Consider the following 23,160-nt stretch of genomic DNA (forward strand, 5'->3'; position numbering starts at 1 on the left):
GGAAGTGGCGGTGCGTGTGACGCCGGCGGCGGGGGGGCGGGACCTGGGGCGGAGAGCGGTTCGCGCGCTTCGGGCCTAGTCCGGACTCGCCGCCGCCGCCGCCATATTCCCGGTAACGGGGGCGCGCGGCCGTGGGCCGGCTGGGCCGGAAGAAGGGTTGGGGTCGGCGCTGAGGCGGGGAGGGGGTCGGTTGAGTCTGGGGCGGTCGGAGTCGGCGGGCCGAGGGACGCGCGGGCCTCTGAGGAGGGGGCTGTGGGCGCCGGGCCGGGGCTGTGGGGAGGGAGTGGGTCAGGCCTAGCTGGGGCGAGGGCTGGGCCTGGGTAGGGAATGGAGGCGGCTGGAGGTCCCGGACCCGCTAGGGCTCTGGTCCGGGCCGCCTTGGGGCCTAGGCAGGTGCGGCGGGCTGGGGCTGCGGGCTTCGCCGCGGCCGTTCTTCACAGCCGGTCCTGAAGGGCCCCTGAGAGCCGAGGCCTGGGCTTTCCCGTCGCGCCACAGGCAGCCGCGGCGCCGACTCGGCGCAACTCGGGTCGGGCCCGCGGGTGATGGGCAGCGAGCCCCGCGAGCCCGGGCGGCCTGGGAGAGCGGGGGGCGGCGCGAGCCCGGGGGCGGGGCGGAGCGGGTGGGGCCGAGCTTGGGCTGCCGGGATGCTGCGTCTCTGGAGACGGGAGGTTGGCAACCATTGCCCTCCTCCCGGCCTGGGACCCTCATGCTTTCTAATTTTTGTCCTTTTCTGAATACTGCAGTGGCATCTTTCTTGCTTTGCCCATTCTTCGGGCTCGAGATCCTCCTTACGGAACCATGTCAGAAGGAGTGGACTTGATTGATATATACGCTGATGAGGAGTTCAATCAGGTGAGGGGTCCTCAGGAGCTTTGGGATTTTCCTCGATCAGCTGAGGAATCACTTCCAGCAAACTTGCGGTGTTTTCGAGCTGTGCCTCTTCTGGGCTTGAACAGGCATCTATTGGATCTAAAAATTTTCTCCTGGCATTCCCAAATTTCCCCCTAGCGGAGACTTTAAAGACTACTGACCATTCTGCTTTATGTTAATCTGAACCCGGAGGCTTCCTTTTAAAGGGTTTAAGAGCAAATAAAAGTCAAGTGTAATAGGTCTGTGAATCAACTTGTGGAATTTGCTCCTCCAGGAAGCCAAAGTTGGCTGTCAGTCTTCTCAAAGACTAACCACACAGAAATTCGTTTGTTAATGGATTCATGAGGACAATGTTGATACCTGATCCTTTGCTATTCTTTCAAACCGCATTTGCATTTCAGGAATGTAGTCCCCTCCCCCATAAAGATGCAAAAGACAGTGTAAAAGATACTTTAACAGTTAGTTTCACCTCCCAGTTGTTTCAAGTGTTTTATAATTAGTATGACTCTAGTCTTAAGACGTTCATAGACATTTTGGTGTAATAAGTTTTTTTTTTTTTTTTTTTTTTTTTGATAATCCTTACTGTTTCTGGAGAGGTGGTAAAGATGTAGGACAAACTAGGTAAAAAGCAGTTATAAACCCACCCATATATCTTATGTTGGATTTATTAATGTCTTTTTATTTTTATTTTATCAGAGGACATTGTACATATATTCCCCTTGAAATAATAATAATCTGTGCAGTTCAGTTTTGTGTGTGTGTTTATTTTTTATTTATTTATTTATTTCTGGTGCTAGGGATAGAACACAGGGGCACTCTACTTCTGAGCTCTGTATCCCCAGACCTTTTTATTTTATTTTGAAATGGAGTCTCACTGTTGCCTAGACTTGCTTCTAACTTGCAATCCTCTTGCCTCGGCCTTGTGTGTACCTAGGATGATAGGCAAGCACCACTGCAACCAGCCTTTTTCTTTTTAATATCAGGAGTTTATTTCTCTCTCATGTACAGTCCAGTCAGTGTTGAAGGTGATTATAATGGAAGCAACATAGCTTTGCTCCATATAGTCAGGGGTCCAAGCTGATAGAGATGCCGCCATCTTTATTCCATGGCTCCCAAAACATGTGGTGGCAAATAGGGGAAAAGAGTAGAGGATCAGGAGGTTTTGATGGAACAAACCCAGAAATAATCTCTGTCTCCTTATATTCCACACACCAGGACGTTCCACAACCACCAAATAGAATGGAAGTCTGGAGTGTAGTCTAGCTGTGTGCTCAAGAATGAGGAAAACAGATTTGGTGAACAACTGGTCAGATTCTGCTTCAACAGTTAGTAGTAAAAATATCTTGTTATTATTGATTATTGTTATATGGCAGGTATTCAGTAATAAAAGTTTTTAGCAGTGTAACTTGTCGTTCAGACAGGACACAGGCCTTGGCCAGTGGTCACTGCTTTGTTGGGGTAGAAGTTTTTGGCCTCAACAATTTGTTTTTTGTTCTCTTCAGTTTACAAGGAACTTCTTAAATGTGTCTAAGGCCAAAAATAATATGTGGAATTTTAGATATTTATATCAAACCAGCAATATTTGGTGCTAATCAAGATGAAGAAAGCATAGGTTTCAAATGTCTTTTGTGTTAAAGAAGGTAGAGGAAGGGGCACCACATCCCTATGAGTTAATTTTTGGCAACTAGTTTTAGTGTAATCTGGAAGCTGCTTAAAGATAAAAAAATTGAGGGTTGTTAGAAACTGACTTAGACTGATGGCAGCTGCCAGTACAGTTTGTGTTTTAGAATGTTTAAAGAATGTCATTGATTTGCTCCCAAGAATCCCCTCATGGTCACTTTGCTCCCCAAGGAAAATTAACACAGTTCCTAATTGGAACCCTGCAGTGCTTACTCTCTGATCTCTTATAGCATGTGCTACAAAAGCCTCTTCTGCACAGCTCCTTTCTTCCTGTTACATCAGGAGACCTGGCATTCCAGCTGCCATTTAGATCTGCGGAGAAAACCCTGGAAAGTTGACTGAGTGTTGCCTCTCTGCTAAGTGTTTTTATCTCTGCTCATTTTCATGCTGAAATGGACTTTGCACAGTATTCTCAGTTCTCTTCCTTACTTTCATCAATAAGTGTTTGCTAAGCACTGCGCCAGGACTAGTCAGGTAAAAGGAAGAAAAATGGATCCCCATATTCAAAACAGGTTCCAGTCCTGGTGGGTGAGGGTGAGGGTGATGGGTACTTAGGTAGAATGACAGATAGATAACAGTGATGGGGAAGAATGGTATAAGGCGAGAACTATGGAGATAGTTGTTATGAAGCCAAAATCTTGATTCTCAGCACTGCATATAAATAAATAAATAGATAAAAATATCCATTGACAACTAAAAGATATTTTATTTATTTTTTTTTATTTATTTTTTTACGTTTACATAGGGTTAAAAGATATTTTAAAAGAAAAAAAATAAATAAATGTGCATATCTGTAATCCCAGTGACTCAAGAGCTGAGGCAGGAGGATTGCAAGTTTGAGACCAGCTCACTTGGTGAGGCCCTCAGCAACTTAGCAAGATGGTGTCTCAAAATAAAAAATAAGAAGGACTGGGGATTTCGTTCAGTGGTAAAGTGCCCTGGGTTCAATCCCCAGTACCAAAATAAAAAAGAAAAACAATGGTATCAAGTTAGTCGCTTTGAGAAAAGTAAATCCTAGGCTAGTTACCTCCTGTCAGATACTGGGGACTGGAGGGTAGGTAAATTGAGCACAAGTGATAGGGAAAATCTTATTTTAAATTCAAAATCATAAAAGTTTTCTTTTGTAAACAAAGAGTTTATTGAGATTTTCACAGCTATTGATACCCAATTTTTGTGCTATTGAACCCAATTTTTCCTGAGATAGTCAGTATTTAATATATATTTCCTGTTTAATCTTATTGGAATAAAACTTTCAACATCTCTACATGGAAAATGTTGATTTTTCACATAATTTGTAGAATTAGGTTTCATTTTAACCTAACCCATCCCTGGATCACTAGGTTTAGTAATCTGTAAAACCTCAGACCTTCTCTAGTTTCCTGCCTTAATAGCTGAACAAGTAAAATGAATTGGTGTTGTTTTAAATCCAAACACAATTTGATACCTTGTTTCTTCCATTAGAACTCTCACCAGACCTTCCCTGTGCAGTTCCCACCAACTTCTTGGCCCAGAGAGACCATTTGAATCTTGTGATAATTTTGCATTCATTGAATCCTTTTGTTTCTGAGGTGGTGTCCATAAATTTAAGATTGTCCAGGATTGTGTGTATCCAATCTTGAAAGAGCAGATCAGTTGCCTTCAAGCTTACAATATGAAAGATTTCCTGGTAATGCCTCTGGTTTCTGAGCTGTCCAAATCTGCATGTTAGTTTACCAGCCAGTTTTTAGTGATAACGTTGGTATTACAACTTTTAGACACATCTCTGAATCACAGATACTACATAGGAAGAGTCCCAATTTGGTTCCTTCGAAAATCCAAAATGGTGTGTTTCCTTATTCCCTTTTAAGTTTCATTTGAAAATCCTTGATTTTCCCCCTCAGAAGTTCTTTTTCCCTTGATGTGCTGGTGGGAGTGGGGGCGTCCCAGGGCCTTTCTCCATACCAAAACTCCTCAAATGTTTAAGTCCTTTATATACTTATGGTATAGTGTTGATGTGTAATCATGTGGGATCTCCTGTGTACTTTGAATTATCTCTATAGTACTTAACAATACCTTATACAATGAGAATGCTATGTAAATAGTTATAGCATAATTTTTATTTGAATTGTTTTTTTTTTTTAATTACTTAATATTTTCAGTTTGTAGTTGGCTGAACTTGTGGATTTGGAACCCACAGATACAGAAGGCCAACTGTAGTGCACTCTTAAGGATAGAGCACTACCTTAAGGGCAGATCACCAGACCTGATATATGAGTAGATGAGTAATACAGCACCTCTGAGCTATGTCTCCATCCTCCGCCCCCTTCTTTTTATGCTTCTTTGATGGTTATTAGCTGAGATTGAATCCTGTGAGTTTGTGAGCTTACCTAGGTAGGACCTTTGTATAAACTGAAGGATTTAAATCAGTAACTCTTATCCTTTTTTGCATTGTGGTACCGCTCTAATGTGCTTTCCCCCTGCTTTATATTTCTAAATAAATTTACTCTATTTTTATTAAACAGAATATATGATTTTATTTATATTATGATTTTGAAAATAGCATAGCTGTTGAAAATAAATTTTCATTGGTGTATCTTGGATGTGGTCTTTAGAACCAGCCTCATTGATAAGAGTAGGATTTGCCTCATATTTCCTTCTTGGTTTGCTTGCTTGTTCACCATATGTCTTTGACTCACAGGGGGCTAAAGCTAGAAACACCGCATACTGCTAACAAGGCCTTGGGAGAGAAACCTGCACAACGATAAAGTGTTACACATTGTTTTACAAAAAGTATTTGTGGAATCAGTGTAAACTAGAATGAAATACAAGTTACAAAACGAAAGGTTTGCAGGTGCATATCTTTACCAACCCCTCATCTTTTAGGATCCTGAGTTCAACAATACAGATCAGATTGACCTGTATGATGATGTGCTGACAGCCACCTCACAGCCCTCAGATGACAGAAGCAGCAGCACTGAGCCACCACCTCCTGTTCGCCAGGAGCCATCTCCTAAGCCCAACAACAAGACCCCTGCAATTCTCTATACCTACAGTGGCCTGCGTAATAGACGAGCAGCTGTCTATGTGGGCAGTTTCTCCTGGGTGAGCAAGGGTAACCGAAAGGCTTATGGGTGGGCTGGAGGGAGAGCACTGGGAGGTGATGGCATTTTCAGAAACCACTGTTGCACTGTTTTGTGCTCTGATGGGGTTGGATTTCTTTTTCCTGGGATCAGGTTGGATTGATCTCTGAAAGAGAACTATCCTGAGGACGTACTGGTGCCGAAGAAAGCAATGATTAAGTGGGTAGTTGCTTTTTCTGCCATCTTATTACTGCCCCTGACCCTGGGGCTTTATGTCTAGCAGGGTCATCTGTGGGACGAGATTTCAGAGTGAACACCTTGAACTCTTGGTGGTCATTAGATGGTCCTGTGATAATGGTGGGTGATGGGGATCAAAGACCTTGATAGCTCTAGTACACTTGGGGTAGGTGGTGACTGTTCTGCAAAAGTTATTGTGTGACTTGTTTTTGGGCTGGTGGTGGGGGTGGGTTTTCCAGATTAAGAACTGTATATACTGAGGGGGATGTTCTCATCAACTCTAGCCTGTCAGATCTGTAACTAAAAGTTACTAGCAATCAGTGTTTGAGCTGATGACCTGCCAGCCCAAATGGCAGTCAGTGTTAAAATAGGTGTTAATCTTAATTCGTTAAGATGGGAATTGGGAGGCGGGGTGATTTGAAATTCTGTATGGGTGAAGACAATAGGAAAAGCCTACACTAATTGAAATGTTGCTGGGGTCTTAGGGGGTGTTGTGATGTGACTAGATCCTAGGTTTGGGACATTCTGGGTGGGTGGGGAGGGAGTGTGTAGCTCTTGACATTTCTCCTTTTTCCATCTTGCCGGCCTCAGTGGACCACAGACCAGCAGCTGATCCAGGTTATTCGCTCTATAGGAGTCTACGATGTGGTGGAGTTGAAATTTGCAGAGAATCGAGCAAATGGACAGTCCAAAGGGTGAGGTCTGCATTTGGAAAGCCCCTTTAGTTTGGAACCATTAGGGTAACAGAACTGCACTATATTTTGGCCCGGTATTTTAACCCTTCCCACCCCTGGCCCAGCTTACTGCCTTAGAATGGTAACCTACCTGCAATGTAGTAGGACATTCATTTGTTTAGGGGCAAAGAATGCTGATTTTTAATGCAAAAAAAAAAAAAAATCGAGGATTGTAGAAAGGCATCTTTTTGTTGATGGGTGTGTGTGTGTGTGTACATGTGTGTTTAATTTAGTGAGGTGTCTTTTGCCAGTTTTTACTAAAAATGGAAGAGAATTTTTCAGTTCCTCTTTTAGTTGTCTAAATTTTACTTTTTACTTTTTCTTTCTCAAGGTATGCTGAGGTGGTGGTAGCCTCTGAAAACTCTGTTCACAAATTATTAGAACTACTGCCTGGAAAAGTTCTTAATGGAGAAAAAGTGGATGTGAGGCCAGCCACCCGACAGAACCTGTCACAGTTTGAGGCACAGGCTCGGAAACGTGAGTGCGTCCGAGTCCCAAGAGGGGGTACGTGGAGACCATCTGTATGAAGGGGGGATTGCTGTGGGTTTGTTTTCTGTGGTGTGGGCAGCCTACAACATGCAGGAGTTTGGGGGAGGGTGCTGTGCTTATGGGTGGTGGCATGATGGATGGGGAAGCCAAAAAGAGGTTTGAAGAACAATGCTCTTTTTCAAAGAGTCAGGGAGGTTCAGATTATAATTGGGTTCTGTCATTGTGTGACCTTGGGCAAGTCACTTAACTGTTAGGGCTTCCTTCCCCCATGAACTAGATTTATGATGTTTAAAGTTCCTGTCAACTGTGTATCTGTATTTCTATCTAAAAATTGATTTTTTTTAAATTTGGATTTGGTACCATGGATTGGACCCAGAGGGGCTTAATCCCAGCCCTTTTTATTTTTTATTGGGAGACAGGGTCTCACCAAGTTGCTTGGGGCCTCACTAAATTGCTGAGACTGGCCTTGAACTCATGATCTTTCTGCCTCAGCCTCCCAAGCTGCTGGAATTACAGACAAGCACCACCACGCCTAGCCTCAAAATTGGCTTACTTTTAAGATGTGCACCTCTCTACATTTTCAAGAAGCAACCATCCTAAAAAGTAACTAGGATATATAATCATGGCTATAATGTTTTCATGAGTATATGTTGCAAGGGTGCTCTTTCAGGAGTCAACCAAAAGAAACATGGGAAAGTAAGAATTCGTTCATTTGTTTTTGTGGTGCTGGGGATCAAATTCAGGACCTTGCACATGCTAGGCAGACTCTGCTGCTGAGCTAATATCCCCAGCCTGAGAATAGGAGTTTAACAGTGTTGCTTAAGCCAGGGAGAGGGCACACAGTAGAGGGCACCAAGTTTTCCGTCTGCTTGGCAAGTGTACTCTATTTGCTAAGAAAGTTGCATCGTTCTACCTTAGCTTGATAACAGTATCCCTTAAATTCACCTTGTTCCCTTTATTCTGACTCTGTACTCACTAAGCCATCTTCTGATATTAATTTGGTTTCCCAACTAGGCTCTCCTACTGGGAAGAGAATGCGCTGACCAGCCGACACAAGTATTCCGGTCTGCTTGGCAGTTATATTTCTCATTGTAAATTAATAAATTGGCATTATGGTTTATGAATCAGTCTCTTGTGAATTTGGTTAGTGTGAATCAATCTCCTAGGGTTCAGTTACCCCTGGTAAACTGTTAAAATTGAGTTTCTGAACCTGTGAAACCTGAGGACCAGACCTTGGATTGCCCTGACCTCCCAAGGTGTAGCTACCAGTACTGCAAGGCCCTGCCTGAGACAGCCAGCCACCTTTACTCTACTTTTACTACCGTGGGGAGCAGCAGTTTCATCAGCTGCATTCTGTCGCTGCTTAGGTCCACCTGTAAAATCAGTGGTACCTTTTATCAATTTGGTGTATCCTTTAGATAGAAATATGGCTCCTTCTCTTTCTCATAGGAACAACAATTCTATAGCTAGATTGAGAGCCTAGATAGATGCGGCGTGAGCTCCTTTTGCTCTCGGTTAGTTAAAAAGTACACTTTTCTTGAAAACCCATATTTTTAAGTCCCTTATGTTAGTCTCTACAATTCATCTCTCCACTCACTTTTCTGAGGTGTCTAATCTTACAACTGCATTTTGGGTAACGTTCCTGCCTCTCTACTCTTTTTTTCTCCTGAGTGGTTGTGACTGAGTGCTATTTTTCTGCTCTGTCATGCTGATGGACTTGGACTCTTTAAATTCACTAAGTAAAGCTGGTGAATTTCCTTTGCTTAAAAATGGCTGCTTCTCTGGGGACTTGTAGTCATAGATATAAAACAACCCTTGCAGATAATGAGACAGTAGCTGAGAAAGTAGTTAACTGTCAGAGGAGCACACATTCTTATACCCTCCACTTTATTCAGATTGAGAGAACTCAAGGAAGGTTGCCATGTGTTTGAGATACAAAGAACAAGAGTGCTGGGCCAAGTATTGGCAGTGTACCACGGTAAAGAAATCAAGATGGTTGTCAGCATTATTGATTCCTGAGTTTTAGTTTAAGAAGCACTCTTCTTTCCCTCTACACTTGCTAAGTCTTCTACCTTCAAGACTCCAAGGCCATATAATTATATTCTTTTGGAGTCCACTTTAACCAGGCTTAGTCGGTGAAATTAGGAGGAACAAGTGTAACCAAGTGACAGTGTTAGAAACCTTGCTTCCATTTATTTGATGTTTTGTACTCCGGTCATGTACAACACCATGCTACTGTGCTATGATGATGTTCCCAGTAGGCCACCCTGAAGAATAGAACAGCCAGGCCATTCAAATGAAGTGGGAGTTCCCCAGATTTGAGACGTGTTTTTTACCAAGCTTTTGCTAAGTGTTGTGCTATCAGCTGTGTACCATCTGCTTGTTCTGTGGTAGCTTTTTTCTTGGCTTAGCCCCCACTTCTCCACCTTTCACTTAACCACCAGTCTTCTTCTCTCCATTGTGTCTCTTCCCCATCCCAGTTACCAGTTTGGGTATGTGACTGAAGAAAATCAACCTAACCCTTGCCCCCTCCCCTTTTTTGCCCAATTTCCCTGACCAAAGCTCTATATCAAAGAGCATTGCAAGAATACAGCACAATTGGGAATATCGACTAGTACTAATCTAAAGTGAGCCCCTGAACTCTTCAAGAGATATGAGATTTCAGCTCTTCCAGAATTGGGCTGAACATAATGAACATACTCATTTTCTATGAGTTATTAGGTTCCTACTACAATTAAAAATGTAAAATAAATCCAAGGGTAAACTAGGTTATGAAACACTTTGAGAGTTTTGAATAAAAGTATCCTTAAGGGGAGAGTAGCATTTTGGGTTTATTTTTAACTGAGATGCTTTTGACCTTTTACTCTGAGGCCAAAGAAAAGGCAGTAGATATTTCTTTTCTTTTTTTTTTTTTTCTAATTATTTTTTAGTTGTAGATGGACACAACACCTTTTTTTTTTTTTAATTTATTTTTATGTGGTGCTGAGGATGGAACCCAGTGCCTCACACATGCTAGGCAAGCATTCTGCCACGGGGCTATAGCCCCAGCCCAGATGTTTCCTTCTTTCTCAGCCAAATCAGTTACCTTCCTCAGTATAGTGTCAGATGACTTGCTGAAGGATGAGCTGGTCTGGGGTATGTCTAAAGCCTGGATAGTAACATAGCTGTGCTTTGCTTTGTAGGAATACCTCCACGGGCCCACTCTCGAGATTCTAGTGATTCTGCTGATGGACGGGCCACACCCTCTGAGAACCTTGTACCCTCATCTGCTCGTGTGGATAAGCCCCCCAGCGTGCTGCCCTACTTCAATCGCCCTCCTTCAGCCCTTCCCCTGATGGGTCTGCCCCCACCCCCAATTCCACCCCCACCACCTCTCTCTTCAAGCTTTGGGGTCCCTCCTCCTCCTCCTGGCATCCACTACCAGCATCTCATGCCCCCCCCTCCTCGATTACCTCCTCATCTGGCTGTACCTCCCCCCGGGGCCATTCCACCTGCCCTTCACCTCAATCCAGCCTTCTTCCCCCCACCAAATGCTACAGTGGGGCCTCCACCAGATACTTACATGAAGGCCTCAACACCCTATAACCACCATGGCAGGTGAGGACCGTCTTGCTCCCTTCAGATCTGAGGCACTAATAGGTCAATAGTGCTCAGCATTTTGTTCTTCATAAAGAAGTAAACACTGAATACTTAGACTTTTCTTCATGGAAACTGTTACCATAGTGTTGAGTCGAGGAGTGTAGTTCACTGTCATTGTTTTTCCTTTAGTGCTTTTGTTTGTGTCTTAACCACTTGGCCCAAACCACATCCTTCATATCCTCTTTTAAGGAGGTTAAGTGCCGTAAATGGGTGCTACACAAACTACACTGTCTAGCACTGTTAAGTCATGCCACAATTACAGAAGCATATGACATGATTCCTGTCCTTGAAAAGAAGATGAATACTTAAAATACCTGAATAGGCTGAGAATGATTTAAGACAGTATACAGTAGAACATAGTTAAATAACAGTACTATAGAATATGGTAAAAGTATTAAGGGTTGTGGGCAATCAGGAGTGGTATTATCTCCCTGCAGCCGAGATTCGGGCCCTCCGCCCTCTACAGTGAGTGAAGCTGAATTTGAAGAGATCATGAAGCGAAACAGAGCAATTTCCAGCAGTGCCATTTCCAAAGCAGTGTCTGGAGCCAGTGCAGGTAACTAACTCTTACCTTTGCTCTCTTTTTCCTTACCTTTGGTTTCTCCTTTGTTTTGTTTTTTTCCATCAGCAAAAGATCAACAAGTTGGAACGCTGTTAGATATCATGCATGGCACACTTCAAAGAGCAGTAGCTAATTGGATTTCTTAGTTTTTAAGGAAACTCCAGTGTTGTGATTTAACTTGTGTTTAGACCTGCCTCCATGAAAACCAGTTTAGTGCCTACAGTGTGAACAACTAATAAATACCATGACATTGTCATGTTTATTGTAGAACCAAACTCCTACTGCATGGAGGTCTTGAGCTCAGTGATTGATCTTTAGATCTAATGTCTTTGTAGTGGATCTGATGCCAAATATAGAATGTTGCCTCAACTAGGTGATGGTTTGATGTGGAATCTGGTGGCCTCCAAGTAGCCTGTCTTGGAAGACCTGTCACCTGAAGGCATATTGTGCCCTTTCAGCTAAATTTCCCTGCTTTTGGTATTAACTGGGCAGCAGTAGCAAGTCATGATTCTAAAAGGCCTGGGTGTGAAGTTTTTGGTTCCTAAAAGAAGAGGAGATTGGAAGTTTCAGTGCTGTGGTCCAACTTTCACATCATGACATGAATCATGTTCATTTTCTTCCCATGAGTTTACCACCTGCGAGATACCTCCTAAGATATAAACCCTAAGTATTATCATCTGTCTTCCATAATATCTTTGGCTGCAAAACTTGAATCCATAGAGGTGGTTAAAAACAAAGTATATGAGTTCTCTTCGATTTTTTTTTTTTTTTTTTTTTTTTTTTCCCACCAGAAAAACCTACATTGGCATCTGAGTGAATCTTGTGTCTGTCTGTCTGTGTGTTGCTGGAGACTCTGAACCCAAAGTGCCACACATAGGCAAGGGCTCTACCACCAAGCTACATCCCTAACCCTAATCTTAAATTTTGAGACAAAGTCTCACTAAGGTGCTGAGGCTCACCTCAAACCTTGTAATCCCTGCCTCAGCTTCCTGAGTAGCTGGGATTACAAATGTGCCCCACTTAAGTGAATCTTTTTAAGTACATACACAACATAATTAGAAGTAATTCATAGAGATATGCAATGTTAAAAAGCAAACATCCTCTATAGAAGGCCCTCCACAATGGTTTTCCTCCACATTTTTTCCTATATCCTAGAAGCCTATTAAAATATATAAAGTCTAACATTTCTTGAGGTCTTGTTACTGTGACTGCACTGTGCACTATGCTAAGCACTTTACATGGATTATTTGTTTACTTAACAGATATACTGTCTGCTTTTAATAACTATGTAATTATATCTACAGTCAGTGTTGCTTAGTTTATATAGCCAGATCCTACCAAAGGTAAAATAACCACACTGACACACTGTTAGGCGTACATACTTTGTGAACAGAAGTAAAAGATTTTTAGTAGAATTGCTGGATCAAACAGTGTGCACATTTTTCTTTTTAATAGATGTTGTCAGATAGCCCTGGCGTCTGGCAACATCTGTCAGGTTCAAAATCACTGGAATATGTGCCTCTCCAGGTCTGTACCTGCCGTGTCTGCTCATCCATTTTAACATGGTTCTTTGGAACAGCTGGTGCCTTTTGGTCCTTTTGGTTTGCATCCTCCTGAATTCCCCTTTTGATCCAGTTAGTTTACTGCCTCTGCTCATCCTTGACCTTTCCCATCCATCTCCTGTCAGGGGATTACAGTGATGCAATTGAGACCCTGCTCACAGCCATTGCCGTTATCAAACAGTCCCGGGTCGCCAATGATGAGCGTTGCCGTGTCCTCATCTCCTCTCTTAAGGACTGTCTTCATGGCATTGAGGCCAAGTCCTACAGTGTGGGTGCCAGCGGGAGCTCTTCCAGGTGAGTTGAATGTTGCTCCAGCAGCCTCCCAGCCACGAGCAGCACTCTTTCTTAGATTGGGAAGGACAGGCAGGGGGCCCAGGGTATCTGAAAAGGACCTGAGAGAGTAGATTTATCCTTCTTGTATTTTAAGAGGAGTTAATCACACTTTTGTTAACTAGTGTTGTAATATTTTGGAATCTGTATTGGTGAGGCAGTGGGCCCAGTTAGGAGAAAGGGAGACTGATGTTAAGAGCATGGACTTTTGAGCCATCCAAACTATTTCTTTGAATTTCAGTTCTGTTAATAACTACCTGTGTGATAGTTAGCCACTTCCAAGTGTCATTTTTCTTGCTTTTAAAAAAGGAACAAAAGCCAGGCGTGGTGGGACACACTTGTAATCCCAGCAGCTTGGGAGGCTGAGGCAGGAGGATCACCAGTTCAAAGCCAGATTCAGCAAAAACGAGGCACTAAGCAAGTCAGTGAGACCCTGTCTCTAAATAAAGTACAAAATAGGACTGGAGATGTGGCTCAGTGGTTGAGTGACCCTGAGTTTAATCATCCCCAGTACCCCTCCCCCCAAAAAAAAGGAACAACAATAATAATAATTTTATAGACCTGTTGTAAAGATGAGGTCAGATAATGCGTGAAATTCTTAGCACTGCTAGATACATTAGTAAAGATCTTAACGAATTTCACTATGATCATTTTCCCAAAAAAGTTTAGTCCTCAAAGAGCTAAGATCCTCAGACAGTAGGCCCATATTAGAGGAGTAGAAGAGTAGTTTAGGCAAATACTGGGAGACATCAAACACCCTCTGAGTAGACCCTCTGAGTGAGGCTGAAGATTCTTTCTGATAGGAAAAGACATCGGTCCAGGGAAAGGTCACCCAGCCGGTCCCGGGAAAGCAGCAGAAGGCACCGGGATCTGCTTCATAATGAAGATCGACATGATGATTATTTCCAAGAAAGGAACCGGGAGCATGAGAGACATCGGGATAGAGAGCGGGACCGGCACCACTGAGAAAGGTGGGAAGAAGCTCTATTCCTGGTTGGCGGATGGTCTTTATGAAAGAAAAATAATTCATAGTGAACATTGCTCTCCCCCTTTCTCCCTTGTCTTTCTTCTCTCTTCCCCACCAAGCAAGCAAAGGCAGTAGGGGTGGAAAGGACTTTTAGCTTCAGTTATTAAAGGTTTGGGGCAGGTTTCCTGCTTGTTTGTGGGGAGTCTAACCCTGAGATTAAGCTGTTCTGGTTGGTTTCTTGACTGCTTTACCCTGGCTTCTGAGCAGCAGCGTGGCATAATGACTGAGAGTGTGGTGTCAGATGCCAGAGGTTGAGTCCCAGTTCCTCCATTAGTGAACCTTAATACTCTCTGTTCTTCAGTTTCCTCATCTGGCAATAATTAAAGCAACTGTCTCACTGGCTTGCTGACAGTTCAGTGAGGTAATCCATGTAGCGCTCACAGTGCCTATCACGTAGTAAGTTGTCAATAAATGATAACTGTTGTTGTTATGTTTTAAACCCCACCAAACCTTCAAGTAAAAAATTTAGGAAAACTAACGAAGACAAAAACCCAGACTATTCACCTACTTAGTTTTCAAGTCACAACATTAATTATTTTAATAATTAATATCTATTAAAAATAATTCTGGATATTGGGATGTTAGAGAGGAGAAAGCTGATCTGGAAAAAAAAAGATCCTTAATAACTTTAGAGATTATGTGGAAGGATATTTTTGCTTTTGGTAAGTTTTTCTTTTCTCCTTTTTTAAGTAAAGCAAAAGCAAGAGGGTTGAGAGGAAATTATAAACTCGGGTAATTGGAAAGTTCAGTTAGAATTGTCTAGATCCAAGGCTTCTGGCTACATCAGCAGGACTTCGCCTTCCTGCCTCTCAGCTCTGCTTCTCTCTGTGTTTTATTCTCAGAAAGATTCTGTCTTGGGGGAGGGGCCTGTAGCTTTTTGTTACATCCCACCAGTTAGCAGTCTAACTGAAAGCAAGCTTATAGCAAGGAAGCAAGAGCAGTTGTTGACTTTGTTATGGAGATCTCAGAAGTAGTCCAGGCACTGGCTAGGAGTTTGTGCTTCCCGGGACTTAGTACTGCATGACCCAGGTGACCTTGGGGGCTCTTCGCAATTTTGTGATTGCAGACTAATGAGTCTGCGGGACAGCTTACTTTGTCTCATATGAAGTACAATATGAAGATGTCCTTGGTCTTTTGCCTGTTTAATTGTTCTGAAGTAATAATGGTAATTAAGGAGGGGGAAGAAAAAAATAGTAGTTCTGTTTTGCATCTTTGGGGTAGATAAATGGATAGCTGCATCAAGAAGGGAAAAAAGGGCTGGTGATATAGCTCAGTTGGTAGAGTATTTGCCTCACAAGCCCAAGGCCCTGGGTTCAATCCCCAGCACCGCAAAAAAAAAGCGGGGGGCGGGGGGACCCTCACCACTTGTATGTCCCTGTAGTTCATAAGCAGTAGCTGGACTGAAACACTTGGAAGATGAGTGTCTTATCTTCTGATGGCCTATTAACAAACAAGAAAAGATCACTCTTAGATTGGCTCCTGCTGTTTATTTACTCTGTTGTTTGGCTTTATCTGCCATAAACTATAGACAGACTTATAGCTAGTTATTCTTTTCATCTTCCGCCATAGTAGGTAAGTGAGATGAAAAGTTACTAATTTGTTTATTTGCTTCCCTTCTCTGTTCAGCCACCCTTTATCCCATAAGAACCTAGACTACTTGACAACACAAAGTCTAGGATAACGCACATGGCACCAACAATTAGGCTGTGGGATCTGGATAATTTTTTCTATATTTTGTAACAGACTGAGTTTTGGGAGTGCCTGTGTATCCTCTGACAAAGCAACCTAATATAGATGGAGTCCACAAGAGACTTTAGCCTGGTTCAGTCTCAGGGAGTGAGCAAGAGGGTAGGCATTAGAATAGTCTTGGTTCAGCCCCACCCCTTTTGTAATAGTAGCATTTCCTCCTCTTATTTGAGCTGGCACAGTTGCAGTATTACTTGAGATACAAAACCACCCCCACCTCCCATCGTGCAGGCCATAGTGTGTGTCCTAGAGCTAACCAGGATCAGAGTGACCAAGGAGGGGTTGATTGGTCTGTGCAAAGCATGATTATATCTCTGGGGCCACATTCAGTTTACTATTAGAACGTATAACTGCATGTCGCCATTCCTGCTGGCTTTGCTGTCACCAGCTTTTGAATAGTGAAATTGTCAGGTGAGATCCTCTGAGGCATCAGAACTTTGGGAATTGAGCATTTCGATTTGAGTTGTTAGCCGTCACTTTACCTCATTTCTTTCACCTACAAAATGGGAGTATTTTTCCCATTATAAGGATGATTCAATTTGAATAATTCTGAAAGTCTGACAATAGTATTTCCAGAAGACAGTCATTTGACTGATGTTGGTCTATGACCAGATGTGGAAAATTAACTTTAAGACAGGTTTTTCACTGCCGTGCTTTTCCTGGTCACCATTTAGATTTTTTTTTTTTTTTTTTTTTTTTTTTTTAATTCTATATAGTCCAAAAGAAATGACTCAGATACTCCCAAAATATCAATTTCTTACATTCTTATTCTAAGGACTCAAGTTGTGTCTTGATATGAGATGGTACATAGGCCTCACTTATCTTGACAGACTTGATTTTGCAAACTCTCTGTGCCGCAGTCTTTTAGTTAAGAGAATAGAAATTATATACCTATTCTATGAACAGGTGTTCCCTAAGCAGGAAGTGTATGTTCTCTCCAGAGGCAATAGAGCACCAGCCTTCTCTGTCCTTCCTTCTTTTGTAGAGGGCACAGCTCTAGACCTAAAAACTGATCGGCTCACTGAAGCAGTCTTTGATTTCTGTCTGCATTCAAACATCATCATAGAGTGTAGCCATAGACTTTTCAGAACTCAGTGTCATTCTCACCATATTCCTATCCTCCTGATCCATGGAAACTGAGCTGTTCAGTTTTTTGTTTTTGTTTTTGTTTTCCCCTGGAAGAGTAATTTATTTTTAGCATTAAGGAGATTAACAATAGTAGTCTCATTATTTGGACATCCATACTGAAACTCAACTGTTCAGAAGTTGTAAACCTACATAGTTTCTAATGACTCCTAGTTAAAGAAAGACGATAATAAAGCAGGTATGGTAGCATATGCCTGCAATCCCAGTGACTTGGGAGACTGAGGCAGGAGAAATTGGAAGTTCAAGGCCAGCTTGGGCAACTCAGCAACACACTGTATCAAAATAAAAAGGACTGGGGCTAGCTCAGTAGTAGAGCACCCTGTGTTCAATTCCAGTACCTGACAGAAATGACAATGATTGAACAAGACAGCTGATGTGGGGGCATCTTCTGTTGTTTTTTCCATGGTGGGGGTCCACGGGCAGCAACTGGCAGCGGCACAACAGCAACAGGGCCTAAGCTGTTCAGTTTTGATCTAGTTCAGAGATTCAGAAACCTGAATGGTGTGACATGGAGAATGCACTAAGAGTTTCAGTTTTCACTTAAAGATGGAACAGGCTGGGTGGTTCAGTGTAAAGCACTTGCTTAGCATATAGGCGCCTCTGGATTTGATCCCCAGTGCTGGAGGAAGAACAAAAAAAAAAAAAAGAGAAGAAAATGGGACACATACCTGCCTACACAGGTGTTACAGAAGCCAACAAGACAGAGACCACACAGATTGAGGATCCAAACTGAAAATAGCACCATCACAGGGTTACAAGGATCAAGTGCCATGTAAATGTCTTTTTTCTAGGCTAGATCCTCCAGGTGTTCTGAGACCTCTGTACAAAAAATGCAGTATAAAGGATGAGCATTTATGTGTAGACTGTGTTGCTCGTTTGGGCATTGGTAGAAATTCTAACCTGTGTCTGGCATGCATTAGGCCCTTGATTCAATCCCAAATACTGAAACAACCACCAAAAAGCCTTCTGTAATTCTTTTTATTTTTTTATGGTACTGGGGATTGAACCCAGGAGTACTCTTGCCAACTGTATCCCCAGCCCTTTTTATTTTTTTAATTTGAGACAAGTTTTTGCTAAGTTACAGAGGTTGGCCTTGAAGTTGCAATTCTTTTGCCCTGGTGCACTCATGTGCACCACTGCACCCAGCAAAAATTCTATAATTCTAAATCTGAATTTAGTTCTCCTTTTTCTTTTTGACTGTTAAGTCTGTTTTATGTAGTCAGACTGACCATCTGCAAATTGATATTGCAATACTGTAACTAGGGCTGAATGTGCTGGGGACCTTAAGTTTGGTGGTGATGTGATGAGTAGATTAACACATCTTACTATTGGGCAAGGCTTTTAGGTTTCTTTGATGGTGATTGCTGCTGATTGTCTTCTTTTCCTTGCTTGCTTTGCTTTTTGAGTTAGGTTGTTCCTGTACAGTGCTCATATACTTCTTGGTCTCTCGCTCACAGCTGTCATCTGTGGAAAAACTTAAAATCTTTTGAGTTTTAGTATAGCTTAGAAAAGCTCTGGGGCTGCGTGTGTGTGCATGCACGTACTTACAAAGACATTGTTTGTAATCTGTTTTATCCAGTGCTGCTTTCAAAGAAAATAAAATTTAGGCATTAACCGGAAGTACATGCTCCCTGCTGGGGCATTTTGGGGATTAATGGATTTGGTTACACACATTTTTTTCTTACCACCGTACCTCCCATTTCCAGATCTTTTTACTTCCCCTCAAGGTAAGCTGTGACTTAGAATAGATTTTCCGAAGGTATTTAAACTCACCGTGTTCCCTTACAGAAATTTTTCTTGAAATGTAATAGCTTCTATACTTTTCTAGCCAAAATCTCCCTTTCAGACTGCTTTTTGAGACTTCATTATATTGTATTTTTCCCCAACCTTAAAGTAAGATGTTATTGCTTTCTTCTGCCTTCCCAGGTTTGAATTCCTTGTCTACATCCCCTACTTCTTACATTGTAAGTTAAGAAAATGCTAGCATATTTCATACAAGCCCCTACTAATTAGAAAGTAACCTCTGTATTTTATTTCTCCTCTTCTGATGTTCTCATTGCAGGAATCTGGTTGGAAACAAATGTTTTTTTAATGGACTTGCATCTCCTCACCTTGATCAGGACTAAAGGACGGAGGCCGCTCCACCTCTTCCCCTTCCTCCAAACCCCTAACTCCCTCCTGACACCCAGGGAATACCCTCTGCCCTACAGGTTTGAAGATGGCTTGGCAACCCTCCCAATCCCACACCCCTGTGTGCTGGGGAAAAGAACCTAAAGACTTCATGTGGTTGGGGGTGGGGGGTGGCAGACAGGAAGAAAGCAACAAGTTCAGGCCCTGGTCTCCATAGAGAATGGTGCTTTGTCCAAGGAAACGTATGAGTTTCTGATTCTCCAGGAGCAGTGCAGTGGTGAGGTTGATGGGAAGACTTCCTTCCCAAAGAAAATGGATCCTCCGTGCAGGATCTGGGAGAGTGACTGGGTGTGCCAAAATATACCCAGGGTCCTGCCCTCAGCACTAGATTTGATGGGGTCAAGAGGGTCCAAACCCCTTGCTAACATACCACTTCTTTGTTTTAACTCCTTTACCTTCTCAGCCCTTTGAGGAGGGACCAGGATAACAGAAAATACCTTGTGAAAAGCTATTTCTGTTCTTGGTTTTCCCCTCTCACCTATTGACGGTTGATTTCCCTGACCTCCCAGAGGGCTGAACTCCCTGCTGCTCAGCCTTCTCAGTGGACTTGTCCCTCCTAAGCAGAGAAGGCCATGAGGTTGCCTTCTGCTGGGTAGCCTGGCAGAGCCAATTGCCACCCTCTGCTGCTTAGTGCTTGGTTGCTCTCGCAATAACCAGCCCTCTGAAGTGCTCCCTTTCCCTGGGGCTTTTCCATTTAACACATGGAGCCCTTCCCCCAAGAAGGCTGCTTCCTTGTTTTAGAGGAAGCTACTGCCATTGGGAGATGGGATATCGGGACCTCAGCAATGAAGAACCTTAGTGAAGTACCAGGAGGAGTGGGGAAGGAGGCAGGTTGGGCAGGCTGTGGCCTACTTCCATAGGCTTTTCTTTTTTCAGGTCTGATGTAAGCGTGGGCTTGCATCCCCCAGGTACATACTTTTACTTATTGTGGGATAACCCGGCACTAGTAGGCAGGTAAAGTCACAATTTGTTGTCTTTCCATCTGTTGACATTGATGTAATAGCTCCACTCACTCTGCCTGGAGGTACTTCCTGCCTCTGATAAGGAGCAAGGAAGAAATGCAGCCTGACTTGAATGAACTCAGCTCAGAGTTCTAAGGACCAGCACTCTGGGGGCCATTTTCTACACAGGCAAATGGAATTGCTTTTCCCATAATATCCAAATTGTGATGTGGTTGCTGTTGAGGAATGCGGCAGCAATAGGGTCCTGCAGTACCCATGGGGTGATGCTACTTCTGCACGTATCTACGGGGTACCTACGGGGCATCCATGGGGCATATGACATCCAATGTGAGAAGAGACGTGGCACGTAAGATGAGACGACATGTGTGAGGCATAGGGTCACTGGAGACCCTTCTGGCTCGGAAGGGAGAGACTAAATTGGACTGAACCCTTCCTCTGTTCCCAGCACGTTTCTGATACAGCCCTCAGTCACTGAGGGGATCCCCCAGAGTTGGAGAGGCACATTCCCTTGGGACAGAGGCTACAGGTTGTAGCTTTTCCCCCCTGGCCCCCAACCCTGTCCCCACCACTTCAGAACATGGCACCCCGCCCAACTGGCCAAGTGTTAAGTGATGTGCTTATCCTCGAGAGCAGCTCCGGGTGTCTTTTTAAAATGTAGAGAAAACCAAGTAAGGCGACAGTTTAAGGAAAAACTATATAGAATACCAGAAAAGCCGTTTGCCCGGAGAATTATTTTCTCCCCATTTTTGTTTTGTTTTTACTCAATGACAATTTTAGTTTTATTTCCTGATAGCAAAAAGGAGAAAAAAAAAAAAAAAAAAAAAACCCAGCCCTCACAAAGGCCAAGGCCCCCCCGTCCCCCTGTTGTCGGTGATTTGTTTGTCTTTCTGATAGGTTGAAAATTGTGTAATAAACTTGATGACGCTGTCAATCTTTTATACTGCATTGTATTTTTTTTCCTTTTGTAACAAAATATTTTTAAATAATAAATGGGGTGTGAGCTGTTTTGTGGATTCTGCATTGAATAGATTTGTTGAGGTGTCGGGCATGGGCGTGGGCTGATGTAGCTGCTATGTGATGTAGCAAAACCCCAAGTGCTTAGCTGGAACTGCAGTTGCTCTACAGACCAGGCTGACCGGTGAGCCTCCTGAGACGTCTGCAGACCTTTGGAGGCGCCTCTTGAAGTTTAGCTCTTTTCCTTAGCCCACGAATACCCTGGTTAAAGAAAACTTCTGAGTCATCCTTTACCCTTCAAGGTAAGACATACTAGATTCAGACATATTTCCTGCCTTGTAAGAGCTCAGTTTGCATTGCATCAAGTTCAGGTAGGGAAGAAAGCTGTGGTAGACCTGATCACTAGTGCCTAGTTCCCCATCAATTTAATCTCATCTAGAAGATGAAAATAGCAGCTGTTCTGCCTTCACACAGGGAATTTTTTTTTTTTTTTTTTTTTAAGGTGTGGTGTCTCACTATGTTGCCTGAGCTAGCTGGTCTCTAACACAAGCGCAAGTGATTCTCCCACAACCTCCACAGTAACTAGGACTACAGGCAGGTGGGGCACCTGTCTTCACACAGGGATGTTTTTTAAACTAGAGGTAAAATGTGAATATGTTTTGTAAACGAATTGCCATAAACAGGAGGAAGAATAGATAAGAAAGCTTAGTAGAAGTGCTATAGGGTAATCCTGGGTTTCAAGAAAAGCTGGCTTTTTAAAAGTTGGTGTGGACCTGAAGACCTGAAAACAGGGATCATGTCTTGCAGATTTACTATTCTGATGACAACAAGGAGTTCAAGGTTAACAGTATGTCATGTTACCCAAGTATGTAGCCAAGCTGATCCTTATAATCCATTTGATATCTGAATCTGAGTAGAGGAATCTTGGCATTCAGCAGTCAGGGATGGTACATGATACCATACACAAACCAGAGCTTTCACATCTTGATTCACATGTTCAGCTGCCACTACCCAAGAAGACCACAGAAATGAACCTGACAAACCACTTTTTTTTTTTTTAATGAATAAGAAGGTAAAAAATTAAACCAAGGACCAGATGATAATGTGTACAGCAAGATCAGTGTGAAAGTAACCTTTAGGAGAAGGAAAACTACCTGGCTAGTAGTGAAACTAAATAATTGTGAAACTAAATGGATGGGGAAAATAATTGGTACCTCTAAAGAGATTTTTTGGTGGCACTAGAGACTGAACCAGGGCCTCATGCATGCTAAAGCTCTACCACTGAGCCACATCTCAGGTCCCCCTCAGAGTTTAAACAAATGTTTTCAAGTTGGGTTCCATGGACACTTGCTAAAGTCTAGTAATCTTTTTGTGCCCCAGATGACCTTTTTTTTTTTTCCTTCAGACTAAAGTAATGACTGGTAGCTAAGAGAGTACATTCAGTATGACCTAGGCAGTACTATGGTGGTGTAGAAAGGAGGGACCTGGCCTCATGTGGTTGTGCATGCTTGTAATCCCAGCTACTCAGGAGACCGAGGCAGAAGGATGGCAAGTTCAAGGCCAGCCTGGGCAACTTAGTAAGAACCTGTCTCAAAAAATTAAAGGCTGGGAGCAGTGGTGCACACTAGTAATCCCAGCAGTTCAGGAGGCTGAGACAGGAGGATCATGAGTTCAAAACCAGCCTCAGCGAAAAGTGAGGCGCTAAGCAACTCAGACCTTGTCTCTAAATAAAAATGGCTGGGGATGTGGCTCAGTGGTTGAGTGCCTCTGAGTTCAATCCCCTATACCCCACTCCACCCCCACAAAAAAGAACAGGTGTGTGGGTTGCCTATAGGTTCAGATTCTAAGCTGGATACCCTGAACACAATGCACATGACAACATGAGTGTATCTCCTTCTGCCCCATAGGATCATTATATGGGTTAAATATTGCCTACAAGGCACTGGATGAATTTGCCTCCTATAAGTTTCAGT

General features: G+C 43.0%; 1 protein-coding gene across 4 annotated transcripts; it reads left to right on the top strand.

Moving 5' to 3' along the window:
- Positions 1-31: 31 nt before the first annotated feature.
- Positions 32-21,246, top strand: Cpsf7 (cleavage and polyadenylation specific factor 7). Of its 4 annotated transcripts, none has more exons than XM_047516593.1 (10): positions 32-112; positions 744-852; positions 5,413-5,631; positions 6,438-6,541; positions 6,912-7,084; positions 10,252-10,666; positions 11,146-11,264; positions 12,958-13,126; positions 13,966-14,133; positions 19,144-21,246. In XM_047516593.1, exons 2-9 carry the CDS (start codon positions 799-801, stop codon positions 14,126-14,128), a joined length of 1,416 nt encoding a protein of 471 aa, XP_047372549.1. In that variant the 5' UTR covers positions 32-112; positions 744-798; the 3' UTR covers positions 14,129-14,133; positions 19,144-21,246. The 4 variants fall into 4 exon arrangements, with proteins under 4 accessions (XP_047372549.1, XP_047372551.1, XP_047372550.1 ...); XM_047516595.1 differs by having other exon boundaries at positions 6,912-7,057; XM_047516594.1 differs by lacking the exon at positions 32-112 and adding an exon at positions 161-185.
- The last annotated feature ends 1,914 nt before the right edge of the window (positions 21,247-23,160 follow it).

The sequence above is a fragment of the Sciurus carolinensis genome, chromosome 11 (assembly GCF_902686445.1).
Source record: "Sciurus carolinensis chromosome 11, mSciCar1.2, whole genome shotgun sequence".
NCBI classification, from domain to species: Eukaryota; Metazoa; Chordata; class Mammalia; order Rodentia; family Sciuridae; genus Sciurus; species Sciurus carolinensis.

Bases quoted from the DNA above. Each gene is read 5' to 3' on its own strand.
- Cpsf7 (XM_047516593.1), top strand. From the start codon at position 799: ATGTCAGAAGGAGTGGACTTGATTGATATATACGCTGATGAGGAGTTC. The intron at 7,085-10,251 runs GTACGTGGAGAC...TTTGCTTTGTAG, and splicing joins CGTCCGAGTCCCAAGAGGGG to GAATACCTCCACGGGCCCAC. The intron at 11,265-12,957 runs GTAACTAACTCT...ATCTCCTGTCAG, and splicing joins AGTGTCTGGAGCCAGTGCAG to GGGATTACAGTGATGCAATT.